Source organism: Equus quagga, chromosome 12 (assembly GCF_021613505.1).
Source record: "Equus quagga isolate Etosha38 chromosome 12, UCLA_HA_Equagga_1.0, whole genome shotgun sequence".
Taxonomy (NCBI): Eukaryota; Metazoa; Chordata; class Mammalia; order Perissodactyla; family Equidae; genus Equus; species Equus quagga.
Genome location: NC_060278.1, coordinates 56,593,608 through 56,608,585, shown reverse-complemented (window position 1 = coordinate 56,608,585; position 14,978 = coordinate 56,593,608). Strand labels below are relative to the sequence as shown.

General features: G+C 33.6%; 1 protein-coding gene across 1 annotated transcript in view; it reads right to left on the bottom strand.

Annotated features, from left to right (window-relative positions):
- LOC124248171 (coagulation factor XIII B chain-like) overlaps positions 1–13,845 on the bottom strand; it is a gene marked incomplete at its 3' end in the record, with an annotated part of 74,769 nt that extends 60,924 nt beyond the window's left edge. Inside the window, exon 1 of the mRNA XM_046678018.1 lies at positions 13,443–13,845. Within this exon, the coding sequence (XP_046533974.1) occupies positions 13,443–13,524 (82 nt within the window). The remainder of the gene's footprint in view (positions 1–13,442) is intronic.
- Between the last annotated feature and the right edge of the window lie 1,133 nt (positions 13,846–14,978).

Genomic DNA, 14,978 nt, shown 5'->3' with positions numbered 1-14,978 from the left:
GAGAAGCAAGATAAATCTATCATAGTCTTTCAGGATGGAAGAAGAGACCAACTAAGTTCTTGATAAAAACTCAAGAAGTTCTCTACCTTGAGACTTTCAAATCCAGAACTGGACGGACTCAAAGTAAAAATGCAACTGGAGCCCGTCTGAGTTCGATTCCTGATTGAATCACCAAAGAGTAAACACTCTTGTCAGTGGGGGTAAATAATATAAACTTTATCATTACATTTATTTCACATAAAATGCATGGCTTTGGATAAAAATTAAAAGACACACAAGGAGTGCCGGCTCCACGGCCAAGTGGTTACGTTTGCACGCTCTGCTTCAGCAGCCCAGTTTTGCTGGTGTGGATCCTGGTGTGGACATGGCACTGCTCATCAAGCCAAGCTGAGGTGATGTCTCACGTAGCACAAATAGAGGGACCTTCAGCTAGAATATACAACTACGTACTGGGGGGCTTTGGGGAGAAGAAGAAGAAGAAGATAAAAGACATACAAAGAAGCAGAAAAAAAGTGACCAAAAATGAAGCCAAAATAAAATGGCTGGGAGAAGCAGACCCTCAGATCTAGACATTGGAATTCGTGTCAAAGTCTTTAAAATAGCTATCCTAAATATGTTATTAAAAAGATAGATAAAATGGGTAAAAGGATAAAGATATTCATATCTACTTCTTTCTTCCATAACTTCTTTAATTGCCTGCTAGATCAGATACTATGTCATTTTTGTAACCCACTATTATTTATTAGTGCCATCCATCTGCAATCATATTTATTAATCTTTTCAGAAAACTATGAGTAAATAAGAAAAACATGAAGTTTAGTGAATAAAGCAAATTATAAAAAGAGGATACACACAATAAAATATTTTAAAATTAAAAATTCGATTTATGAAAATATAATCTATGCAAAACTTAAAGGAAAATTAACTGCATAATCATTTTCAACACAAAAGCACTGCTTGCAATAATAAAAGCATTAACACCACCAAAGGGAAAATATCAGAATATGATAGATCATTTTCTTAAGAAGGACCAAGAATATAGCCATTACTAATAATCAAAGACATGAAAATTCAATGTGAATGATATTTTTTGGTGAATTTCAATGACAGCAATGTAAAGGAGATGACAATCAATTTTGTAGGAAATGAAGTGATATAAATATTATTATTAAATAAAACTAGAAGTATAAGTGACTATAATCTTAACAGAAAGCAATTTGGTGATATATAGATAAAGAATCTTAAAAGAGCTCATACAAATTAAAAAATAACTTCAATCTAAAAAAAGTATCCTAAAGCAATAATTAAAGATTTGGTGAGATATTTATGTATAGGATATTTATTCCAACATTTTTATAGTGGATAAAATGGGAAACAATTAGAATGTTAAAAAGCATGGATGTTAAATTGTGGTACATTCACCTCAGGAAATATTATCAGGCTTTTAAAAATCGTGTTTTGGGGAATATTTAAAACTGTGGGTAAATAATAACATAAGAGTAAGGGGGAAAGGTAGTACAGACTTCCTGTTTCTAGTGAAGTTATATTAGATCAGGGATCAGAATGATTAGATTTACAACTGACTTTTCAATAGTAATAACAGAAACCAGAAGATGCTAGCCATTCACTTCAATTTGCACAAGGCAATAAGTATCTACCTAGAATTCTATATAAAGAAATAATTTTCAAGATTAAAGACTTCAATTAATAAAATTTGAGAGAATTTGCCATTATAGATTCACATTAAGGGAAAATAAAGGATGTACTTCAGGAAAAGGAAAATGATCCCAGATACAAGGTTTGCAATGAAAGAAACAAAGACCAAAGAAAACAGTACAAATACAAATAAATTGAAATGAAGACTGACTATAAAAAACCAAAATATAGTCCTACATAGTTTTAAATACATACATACGAACACACATATACATATAGACAAAATAAATGGCAACAGTGAGTTAAATGAGAGAAGGAAAAATAAAATTAAAGTCTTATAACTTTAAGGCTCACAACATCTAGAAGAATGGAAAGGAATTAACCAGCTGTGATGGCTTTCATGATACATCACCTTGGCTAGGCAACCATCCAATCATTTAATCAAACACTAATCTAGGTATTCCTGGGAAGGTATGTGGCCAGATACAATCCTAATCAATTAATTTTAAACAAGGAGATTATCTAGGACAATCTGTGTGTGCCTGATTAAATCACTTGAATGGTTGTAAAACAGGACTGAGGTTGCTCCAAAAGAGAAGAAACTCTACTGTGGACAGCAGCTTCCTTGCCTGTCAGTTCCAGCCTATGTTCCTCCTTTTCTGACTGCCTGCCCTGTGGATTTTGGACTTTTATCCAGTGCCCACAATTACAGTAGGCAATTTCCTGTCTCATGACAGATCTCTCTTTAGATAGATAGGTAGGTAGGCAGATAGGTAGATAGATAGATAAACTTTTACTGATTCTGTTTCTCTGGTTGAACCCTAACTGATAAATTAGCATTAAACTTTGATAAGTTAAGAAAGTATGTTTTAATTACTAAGTTAACTGCCAAAATTATAGAAGCAAAATTGAGATGAAAACTTCTAGCTTACTTGACAGCAAAATATTAAATTATAATAATTAACCAAATCAAAAGACGGTAAGGTCAGGGAGAGGAAGAAAGACAAAAAAAGGGATCAAGTTGAGTGTTAGGTTTTAACTCAAACATATAAGTAATTTTATTATACAGAAATGAATTAAAGGTTCCAGTTCAAAGTCAATGGTTTTTTGACAAGATAAATAATATTGATCTCATTCTGGCAAAACTGATCAAAATATTAAAAAAGAGAGAAGGCACAAATAACCAAGATAAGGAATGAAAAAGGGATACCACTAGAAATCTTGCAAACATCACAAAGATTTTAACTGGGGCCGGCCTGCTGGCACAGCGGTTAAATTCGCATGCTCCGTTTCGGTGGCCTGGGGTTCCCCCGTTGGGATCGCAGGTGCCGACGTGGCACCACTTGGCAAGCCATGCTGTGGTAGGCATCCCACATATAAACTAGAGGAAGATGGGCACGGATGTTAGCTCAGGGCCAGGCTTCCTCAGCAAACAGAGGAGGATTGGTGGCAGATGTTAGCTCAGGGCTGATCTTCCTCAAAAAGAAAAGAAAAAGATTTTCACCAAATACTTTAAACAACTGTTTGCCAATACCTTTGAAAATATTGATAAAATGGACAAATTCCTGGAATTTGCACAACAAATTCCAACAAAATTTTTGTACAACAAAAAAGTACAGCAAGACTGACTCAATGAGATTTTACAGATCTTGAGTCCTATGACCAAAATAAACATAGAAAACTTCAGCCTCTGTTTGTGGAGTTAGTTGGCTTCACCAGCTACTTCTACAAAACGTACAAGGAGAAATAATCTTGTTTTTTTTTTTTTTTGAGGAAGATTAGCCCTAAGCTAACTGCTGTCAATCCTCCTCCTTTTGCTGAGGAAGACTGCCCCTGAGCTAACATCCATGCTCATCTTCCTCTACTTTATATGTGGGACGCCTACCACAGCATGGCGTGCCAAGTGGTGCCATGTCCGCACCCGGGATGCCAACAGGCGAACCCCGACCACCGATTAGCAGAACATGCGAACTTAACTGCTGCGCCACCGGGCCGGACCCAGAAGTAATCTTGTTTTTCAAAACTTGACAAAGCTGTTAAAAAGAAAAAAAAAAAAAGTCAATGGGTAGAGGACTTGAACAGTTATTTTACCAGAAAGGAAATCCAAGTGATCAATAAACTAATGAAAAATTGCTCAAACTGAACACGAAAATTAAAACCATAATAAACCATGAATAAAATAAAATGACATTGGCAAAAACAAAAAAAGTCTGAAATCCTACCACTTGGAAAGAATGCAGAGGATCAGGAATCACTGGTGGGAAGGAAAATTGGAACCACCACAATAGAGAAGAGTCTAGCAACTCACAGTGAAATTGAAGACATGCATTGTCCCATACTCAGCAGTTTTATTCCTGGGAATATATTCTGGAGAAACTCGCACACGTGAACCAGATTTCATGTGTGGTAATGTTGATAGCCATGTGGTTTTTGTAATAGTCAAAAATGGAAATAACGGCAATGTTCATCAACAGTTGAATAGATAAAAATTTATGGTATATCCATTCAATGGAATAATACACCAATGCCACAAAATGAGACGAAAAGAAAAAATAATAATCACATAAAGTAAAAAGACCCTAAGGTACACTAAGGATATTTCATCTATATAAATATATCTATTTATACCTATCTATATAAATATATAATATATATCATATAATGTTACAGCACTATTTCATCTATATAAAATTTGAGAACAGATGTATATATTAGCGATGTGTACATAGACTGTGAAACTATTAAAGAAGAGTAAAAATACAAATTCCATAAATATTAAGGTAATGTTTTCGTCTACAAGAAAGATAAGAGCTTTAATCTAGAAGAAAGTGAAGGGAATTGTTGAGGAGGCTGAGAATGTTCCACTTCTTGACATGGGTGATTATAATTATTTGTAATACAGTACATTCACATTTAACTCATATAGTATATTTCACAATAAAGATATTAAAGTAATAGAATCTGCATATACAGTATGATTTTTATTTTCCAAAAACTTAATTTACTATGTGATAAATAAAGAGGAGAACACCAGGAAATTCATTAAAAAGCTCATGTCTATGATTATAACTGCTAATATTTTTAATACTGCTTACTGCTTCATTTAGATATAACTACTCGATGTTAGAATGATTGTATTAGTAAACCCCCAACACATTACTTTTAAAAAAGCAAATTCAAAGATACTCATCACCATACATATTTATTGATATTATTTTCATTGCTAAACTCTTTTCCTTACTTGGTTTTATAACAATGGTTTAACATTCTAGTCTAGACTTTTTTTTTTTAAACCAAGGGGAAAAAAATAATCAGCTGAGCTGAATCCCATTATGGAAACAGTTTACAACATATCACAGAACAGAAAGCTCCACATGAAACTACATTTTTAGGTAAGAAACAATACTTGTATGGGCTTTCATATGCTCGAACTTTCTTTTGGAGTTTTCGCAAATTTTTAGCACATTTATATTAGGGAACTTTGTAATAAATGATTCCACATCACCATCTTGATTTTTATAATTTAAGTAAACATACTTTTACGCCACTAGATGGTGCCAATATTCTATCACAAAACAACAAAAACCGCCCGTCCTCCTACTCTCCCCTCCAGAAAAAGCCTGAGTTTTTGTTTGGCTTTTTAAAATTTAATGTTCATGCTTTTACGGGAAATTTTCCGTTTAATTATGGGCTAATATGTGTGTTTTTCACTTTCGAATTTCAGATCCTCTTCATGGCGTTCGGGTTATTAGAAAAATAAATTTCAAAGGTAGATGCAACATTGGGAGTAGAAAACTATTTTCCACTAATATATTAACATTTTGGTAAAATTAGTTCCTATGCCGTTATTAAGCTAGTGCAAGGAAAGAGTAACAAAATTTTTTCTTATGAATTAATTTATTCAATTTAAATTATTGTTATTAAAGTAATGAATTTACCAACAGAGTAATCCATCCACAAAACGTTCAAAGAAACGCATCCACAAAAAAGTTCAGCCCGTGGGCTAGCCAGAGGCAAATGATTTTTCCTTTTGGTTATTGTAATATTTCCAGATAATACATTTATACCTCTAATTCCTCATTTTTCAAATTTAGTTAATTGCTTTTAACTACCAGATATAAAAGACGAAGTTATATCTCTTTCACATAATCTTCCTACCAGCTCCTCACAATATTTACTCTGCATATATCTGTTTACTCTACATCAAAGCTTCTCATACTGATTACCCTTTTCACTGAAAATAATATTCAAAACTCTGACGCTTTTTCCATGAACTTGAAATGGCATCTTTGACTCTGTAAATAAAAGGTATTATCACCCCTACTTCATTTTTCCATCTTTCCACTGCTATCTCCAAAATCTTAGCTCTGATTATCATCATCTGTCACCTTGACCGTGAAACAGCCTGCTGACTATCTCCAAACTTGCTGCTCCATTCCCCACAGAACTACGAGTGATGATTCCAAATTTGGTCATGTCACTCCTGTGGTTAAAATTCTTCCATGATTTTCCTTTTTCTTGTAAGACATTCCAAACTCCTTACTTTGGCCTTGGATGCCTTGTCTGGATCTTGCCATTCTCTCTGATCTCATCTTGTCACCTCTAGCATTTACTCAGTGTGCCAAAGCCACTGGGGCTGCTTTGTCTATGTTTTGTTGAGTGTCGCAAATGTATTTCTTTTTCTTTGAGTCTTTTGCGCACGTTGTTTTCTCCTCCTCAAAACATTTTTCCCACAGACTTTTGAGGGTTGGCTTTGTCTCATCTTTCAGGCTCTATTCAAACATTATTTCCTCAGAGTGATCCACTTATTTCTAGTCTCCAAGACCAGCCCAGCTCAAGTCCCCAAACGTCACTATCCCATCTCTGTTATTTTTCCTCAGCCCCTTCTTTACCTCCTTCGCAACATAGTTCACGATTTGTAATTATTCTTATGTTTGCTAGGATTTCATCTATCTTCCCATCAAAATGTACGCTCCCCAAGATTAAGGACCATCTGTGTCCTGTTTTTCATAATGGAGGGATTTTCATTAATACCCAGATCCTGTAACTTCAAATATACTTCTTGTCTACTATTGGTCTAATCTTTAACATATTTAGTATTATCAACTCATGTCATAAAAATGTTTAATGATTCATATATTGTCCTATAACAATAATTAAGCATATCTTAGGGCATGGCTTTCATTTGTCTTAATTGGCAAATAATTGTTCAAGCTAAGTTAAAACACATTCTCAAAGATTTCTAATTAGACAAAAAGAGTTATTTTAGCCCAAGTAGTCAAACAGTTGGCATGTATGTATAACAATCACATTTGCTTGAATTAAATTGGCAGTTCTTGAAGAAATAGGGCAGAGGGCTTATTATAAGTAGCATAAAAATATTTTCAAAGGCATGGAAACATTTCTTAAGGTAGAATTTGTCTTAAAACTTTTATTATTTTTTTTGAATAATCATCTCACTTCTCAAGTTCTAAGTTAATGAGTAAACTAAGCTTCCTTATGTCTTAGTATTCACTTGAGTTTAAACAATGAATATTTCATCTTGTGTGTTTGAATAGTCATTTAAATGCAAATTAATTTTCTTTTTTGTAAAACACTACCTGGTGAACTTTTTTACTCACTTGATCTGATTTTCCAATTTAAAATTATTCAGTCCATAAATAAAGAGTATAAATGGACTTGGCTATTGGACAAGAATAGGATTCTTTTTTATTTAATTTGAGGCACACAGCTATAAAATTTTGGTCAAAGTTAAAAAGCATACTTGACATTTTAATAATCATGATTTACCTAATGTTTTCACTTTCAAAATTTAAGGTAGTTTTATTGACAAAATGAAAACAGAGCTAATTACTTGTTTTCAATGTCGATATACCTATAAACAGTTATTTATTTCAAAAGTTTTCTTACTCAAAAGAAATGAATCATGATAAAATTAAATATTTGAGAAAACCATAATCAAATTTATGCAGTATTCCTTTGGTAGACTAAAGTTCATCTCTGTTCCATTACTCTTGTTTTCTAAATTATTTTGTGAAAAAAAAGAACAGAAGACATTACTTTTTAAATTGCCTAATTCTAAACTTAGCAGATATTAGAATATATTATACAGCAAAACTAAAAATCAATTTAGAAAAAAAGAAAGCAAATGGACAAAAGGGAAATAGCAAAAACAGATATTTTATGTTAAATTTCTTTCCTGTCTTCTCATTGGTATATATGCATATTACTTACATTTGCATATATATGATATGGTCCAATTAGATTTCAAAAATAAGACATATTCAGATTATTTTAAAAATAACATGAGAAGACTGAAAGGTGATTTGGGAAGTAATTTATGAATACCCGTGTAAAGAAAATGTCAGTTGCAATGAAGTTCTTTTTAAACAAACTCTAGAAAAAGCAAATGGAGATTATGTTGCATTTAATAATGCTTTGAAGAAATAAAATTATATATTTAAAATTTAAAAAGGTAGTTATACAGTTACCTTTTAAAATTTTAACAGTAAAAAAGTGCATAAAGATAGTTCCAAGATCATAAAAAGCAAACTGGAGAATAGGCAATAGCTATAAGAAACTGGGCAGAGCAGCAAGTACATCCTAATTAGGATTGAAACAAGTTACTGTCAGGATGCAGCTTGAAACTTCCACTGAAACCAAGTTTCATGAAATGTCTAGTATTTGAATAGCTAACATCTAATGCCAATTATTGCTCAAGTCAAAAGTTATTTTCTTAAAATAAATTGTTAGTATATAGGGACTAAGGTTTCATAAGGCTTAACTGGTTACTACAGAAAGGAGCTCAGTCACGGGGTGACATTAAAATGAGGACCCTGAAAACTCTGTAGCAGAAATGATTTAGCATCTTAATAATCATCATGAAAATCTTGGGAATACATGTTAAAAGAGAAAGGGAAGAAAAAACACTATACCCAATTTTACGTGTAGTACTGTGGTAGTTCAGTTAAGGGAAGAATTAGAAATATGGGAGATGATTTCAGTCCTCCAGTTTTACAGAACTTCTGTGGTTGGTCCTTCATATACACACTCAGTGTCTCCTGAGACTTGAGTGTCCTCGTCATCCTCATTTGGTGAACTCCTATTCAATCATCAAAACATACCCAAGATGCCATCACAATCCTGACATATTTCTCTGTCTTCATTTCATTGTACCTTGTACAAACCAACTCCTTAACCCTATCCCATTCCATCCTCTCATTCTGATTTGGGTTTGTTGCCTTCCCTAAATGATCCTATAGTCTCCTTTGTTTATCTTCATCACAATACTTTATATGACAAAATACCATATGCTAATAAGATACACAATCACTCCTTTTTTCCCCACTAAGTGACCTCCTTTTGGAAAGTGCAAGTCATAGTGTCCCGTACTTAGCAGTTACTTAAAAAATGATCGAGTGAAGAAATGAATGAATGAAAGAATGAATGAATATAAAACTTTCTTGGAGCCTTTCCATTATATCTGTAGATCATGGGCAACTTGTGGAAAGAGCATAGTAGATGGTAGCAAATGTAAATGATAAGAGAAGACATGGGAACAAATGTTTAGTGCACTTAAATTTCTGTTGCGTGAACTCAAGAAACTCTAACATCTGTAATTCCATTGTACGTCTCATCCATGCGTCCTAAGCTTGAATCTATGTTATACTTTTTGAAGTCAGAAATCATTTTAACTTACCTCAAAAAAAACTTTTAGGAATCTTTGAAGGAACATTTCTATAATCACTTTTCTATTTATTACATTTCTGGTTAACAAGGTTTACGAGAAACTTGGCTCTCTCAGTTAAAATGTCAAAACAAATAAAAGCATTCTGTCAAATCTTTTTTCCTCCTTTCCTTTTATTATTTTTGTGACTTTTTTTCCTGTTCCAATACTTTTGCTTTCTCTGAGCCATTTTTATAATGTTTCCTTATAATGTTAAACTAAAATGTAACACTTTTTTTTTTTCAATTACATCATGTCCTTTTTATGCACTGTGTTCTGAGGCTGGTTAAAGTTAAGAAACGGGTAAAGTATGCAGTAGTTGTGAGCTTAGGCTAGATTGGTTGGCAGAATCTCACAGGCAGGCAGGTGGGGGATGGTGTGTGGGGTGAAGAGGGGTAGGCATAGCTGGGAAAAAGAAAAAGTGGCAAACGCTGGAGAACAATCAGGAATTGAGCAAATGAAAATGGGTCAACTTAGACTTTGGCTCCAGCCTTCAAAATCAAACGCCACAAATGAGGAATCTTTGCTAACCTGTGCTTCCACTTACGTCTGGGAACTTACTTCTCGCTAAGAATAATTTTAGCAATACTTAAACAATTCCATTCTAGTTTAACATTATATGCGGGCAAAAGAGCAGCAAATGCATTTCCAGGATATGCCTAAACTTAGAGGTTCTTAGAGTTCCTGACAGTCCTGGGGGTATTTTCTCTACCCTTTCCCACAGCACTTGCCACAGCACTTCATCCATCAGATCTACCCCACCTGAGAATACTTCCTCATCCAGAATTGCTCAATCCTGTTCCTACCCTCCTCCTCATCATCCATTTCCCCCAAAAGATTGTTGTGGAAAGGTTATCAACTTATAATAATTCACAGTAAATTGTGGTGAATCATACTAACTTTATCCCAAACTATTTATTCAGAGCATTTGTCATTCCACATAAATTTTAGATTGGTTGAATTTAAGGTAACATCAGCATGTAGGACATGTTAGAAGGAAAGAAGATATTGAAGATGATTGGGCCATTGAAAAACTTTAAATTATACCATATAGGTAAATACCAACACTAATATTTCTGAAAATGTGGGGTTTTTTGGGGGGAGGGGGAATTCTTATTTAGCACACTGGAATTGAAACATAGAATTTAGGATTATAAACCATTATCACAAGTTTTCTGGATTATAACCATACATAATTTCACATATATCCTTATGAAAGAGTAATTTTTATTAACATAATTAATTCTTATGATATTTATATCAGTTCTTTTCTTTTCCATATTAGGATTAACTCAAATTTGAAGCCATCTTGTACCTGAAACAATATAATATAGAAAAAAGTAAATTCTCCTCTCTCTGATGGGATAGAATCTCTCTCTCTTTGATCTGTACTGTATTTCAGGTCCTGCAAGAAGTGTTTTGCCCTTTAAACCTCCAGAATCAAAAAACATCTCTCTCCAAACAACACAGCCAGAGTGTCCTTGGACATGTTTCAGTCGAATTTGAATTTACTTTAATCAGCCTCGAATTTCTGGGCTGTGGCTAATTTCAAGGATGATGCAATTTTTAGACCCTCAATCTAAAAGCTCTACTTGAAAAGTTTTGTCATAATACAACCCAGAAAGCAGAAACTATGTGGTATGATTGAGGATTGAGGAACTGTTTCTGAACTTTGTCCTGTAAACCTGGCCAGATTCTGAGTAGCCTGTGACGACTCCCCCGCCATGATTTTTTTACAGGAAAGCAGCTAACTTTCCTGTACTGCTAGGAATGTGAATGCAGACAACCTACTGCATTAAAAAGGTATTACTTGGTATGTAAAAAAAGAAAAGAAATAGAAAGTTGGGCTTACAAACTCTTCCTGTTGGCCATTATTCCTCTTTAGTAGTGAATAATATTTTTGAAGGAATGTTCCCTCCTAACAGGGTGGAGGCAATTTATGAAATGCTAAAATGTTTTGTCTAGTTGAGTACAGCAGATTGTGATAGCACGCAAAACTATCTTTTCTCAATTTCTCAGTTTAGCATTCAGTATTCAGTTTAGTATTTCTCAATATCTCAATTTAGTATTCCATATTTATGTCTATGTGGATAATAAAAGCAGAGGCAAATGTTGACGTATACATGGATTTTTTTAATGATCAAGTATACTCTGTTGAGCAAAATTTCTGTTAAGTATGGCAGACTGATGGAGTTGATTGACATTTCAAACTAATTTAGTTTCAGAACTATTTGGCAAACAAGGAATAAAATTGCACTTCTCTATCAACTGAATATTTATCTAATTTTTCTCTACTAGCTTGTGCATTAGATGTACTTTTGTGAAAATCATGAGGCTAACCTAAGCGTTGCTTTAAATACCAAAGTTGTACTTTATCTGTTAGGAAATAGCCAGATTCACAGTTATTCTCACTATAATATGTATAGTGCGAATGCTCAGCTCACAGCTGAAACTGATATCTCATTTAAACGTTCATTGATGAAATAAGTCAGCTGGAACCAATTACATAAGCAAGGAGTTTAAATCATTATTATTTAATTTTTGTCACATACTCTGTAACACCTGATTTTAATAATATTTCAAATTCCACTTTTTAATCACTTAAGCAGTTTAATTAAACTTGGCATCGATTCTTGAGTTTTAAACACGAGCTAGAAATAAAATAAATCCTCCTTGCATGACAAATGATATCTACATGAAAACTCAGTGAACAATATGCAAATAGGGAAACAATAAAAGCATTCCTATTAGAAGAAAAGACGAAAATATTTATGTCAAGAAAAATGTGTTTGCTGCAATTGGTAACATTAACATTGTTCTGGAACTCTTTGCCAATACAACAATATTTTACTTTTAAATACTCATTGTAATATGTATATGTGCAGGGAAATGATTGTACACGTAGTTTAAAAAGTGGCTGGATATAAAACTTACAAGCTAAAAATCAAGCAATAACACATTAAAATGTATAATTGCAAAAAGGTGCTATCTTTCCAAAAGTATTAAACACACTTGAATAAGCTTTAAAAAATTACTAAAGGATATAACTAAAAAAAGATGTCTGCTTTTATTTTCCAGGTTGAAACACTCTCAAGGACAGAGGTTTTGTGTTATTTCATAATATTTCTCAATGCTCAGCAGCTGACATTATGTAAGCATTCAATCAAAATTTGTTGACAGTGAAAAGTTTTGCGAATTTATGAATGATATTTAATTCACTTGGTTTGAAAATAGCAACAAAATGTCTATCACATATGTAGTTACCTATCATGAACTAGGAGAGAAAATTTCCAAGACGAAACTTTTTAATATATCAAGTAACAGTGATAGAATTAAATTTAAATATGAATCCAGAAATTGTCTTACTGAGATCAGAAAAAAACTCTACGCTCATATTGACCACTCCTAAAGGCTGCTGTTCTCAAATGTATCTTATATACAATCACAGGAAGAAACTCTACTGAACAAGTTAGCTGTTACAAAGATTGCATATTCAATTTTTTTCACCTTTATATAATATTATCATTCGAATGATACAAGTAATGCTTATCTACAAGACTTTTAAGACCATGGCAATATCAGTCAGAGATGACAAATGAAACCTAGGGAGAGTTAACATCTATATCTGAAATAAATTCTATCATTATATGATTTGAAGGATTTTACTGTCTAATTTATTTTCTGGTTCTATATATGTTCACAAACCTCTTAATACTTTCACATAAAGCATTTTGGTGAAAATTCTAAGCCAAAAAATTAAATTATATTTCATGATAATTACAAGGAAAATGATTATCACATTACGGTTTTCAAAAATATTCATTCAAACATTTTCTGAAATTTTTCATTAAATAAAATTATGACGAATAGTCAGATACGCCATCCAGGAAAGCGGCGTATGTTTTTTAAACTTAAAATCAAAAGCCACTCACACACTAAACTACAGACCAGTAATTAAATCACACTTTCTAGACCAAATTTTTATTATCACTGTGAAAAGTATATTAGCCATTGTTTGATAATATAGCTGTAGAAAAAAGTCTTCCGTTTTTACTCTTACCTTCTGCAACACACACAGTCCATAAGACAAGCCACACAATCTTCGCTGCCAATCTCATTTTGGGGGTCTTATAGGGGTACATTTAACAGCTGACGCTGCTCACACTAGGTCAGGTTCTCCTCTGCTAAAAATCTCTGACTAGCACAGGAAAGTACTTGCTCCAAAAGGAAGTTGAAACACAGCTCGAGAATTGAAAGGATTAATAGATGCTCCGCCCATGAGAAACTTTTGCAAAGTAAAAGAACAAAATCAGCCACAAGCCCCAGCAGTGCCGGAGTTTGAACCCAATTCTCGCTGCATTCCTACAGAACGCTAATGCTGACACTCACTCTTCATTTGTTTTTATAAACCTAGGCATGTTCTCCGTTGGAACATGTTCAGGTTCTTGGAATGTGCAAAGCAGTAGCTCTGTGATATCCTCCGGATTTCATAAATCCTCCAGTTACTGCAACTCCATTCAAGTCTATTGTGTGTCAACCTCAGAAGATAAAATAATAGAACTCTTTCAAAAATCATTCACGGAACTTGAGCTTAGGCAACGCTTTCACAATCAAGACCCAGACAACATGAGTAAACTTTGCCAAGAATGCAGTCCTGGCTGATTTGAGGAGCCTACTTTTCCCACAATTCATGAAATTCATCTTCTAAGGACTTGTTATATAGGTGTGTAAAGAAACAGGCTCACTCTCATTAGATACAAAAAAGTTTAGTAATTCAAACATCAAGAAATTGAAATGCTGATTTTTTTAACTTTGTATGGAAATAAAATATGAATAAAGAGAATATAAGCAAGTGGTTCGCTGAATATCAAGAAGGTAAAGACAGTCAAACACAAGCAGCATCAAGGTGAAGAAACTGAATAGCATTCTCTCTCTGGAAACTGCTAGTATTCTTTTTCATTCAACCTTTCTCACCCCCTTCCTCACCACCCACAAGGTAACCACTATTCTGATTTCTAAGAACATGGAATAGATTTGCCTCTTTTTGTACTTTATATAAATCAAATAATAAGATATTTATTCTTTTTGTTGTGGAAGTTAATTTTTAAAAGCCTTAGCTAAATTAAAGTTGGAAAAGCCTGTAGGCACAGTTCTCACGCTCCATCATATATTGTCACTTACACCGAAGCAGAAGAGCTAGTCCATTGCATCTTGGACAGAAAGTAAAACTGCTTTACTACTGAAAGAAGATTTCTCTCCTCACCCAGAAACAGCCCAGCCAATGAGAAACCCCTGAACTGTTACCTTCCCCCAACGGAGTTTCATTTAGAACAGCCCCTCCCTACTCCCGCTTTTTCGCTATAAAAGCAGCTTCCCTTCTTGTTTACTGGGTTTGCCTATGGTTTGCCACAGTACATATATCCCAAGTTGCAATTCTTTTAGCTGTTCTGAATACACTCATTTTGAGATAAAATAACAAGCGAATTTGCTTTTGAAGTTCACAGTGTTTACAGCCGTTCACTAAAAATGATGCTTACGTCTCACAAACACACTGTTGGGTGTAGTTGCATCTCATTGATGTCTAGTAAAAGTGAAA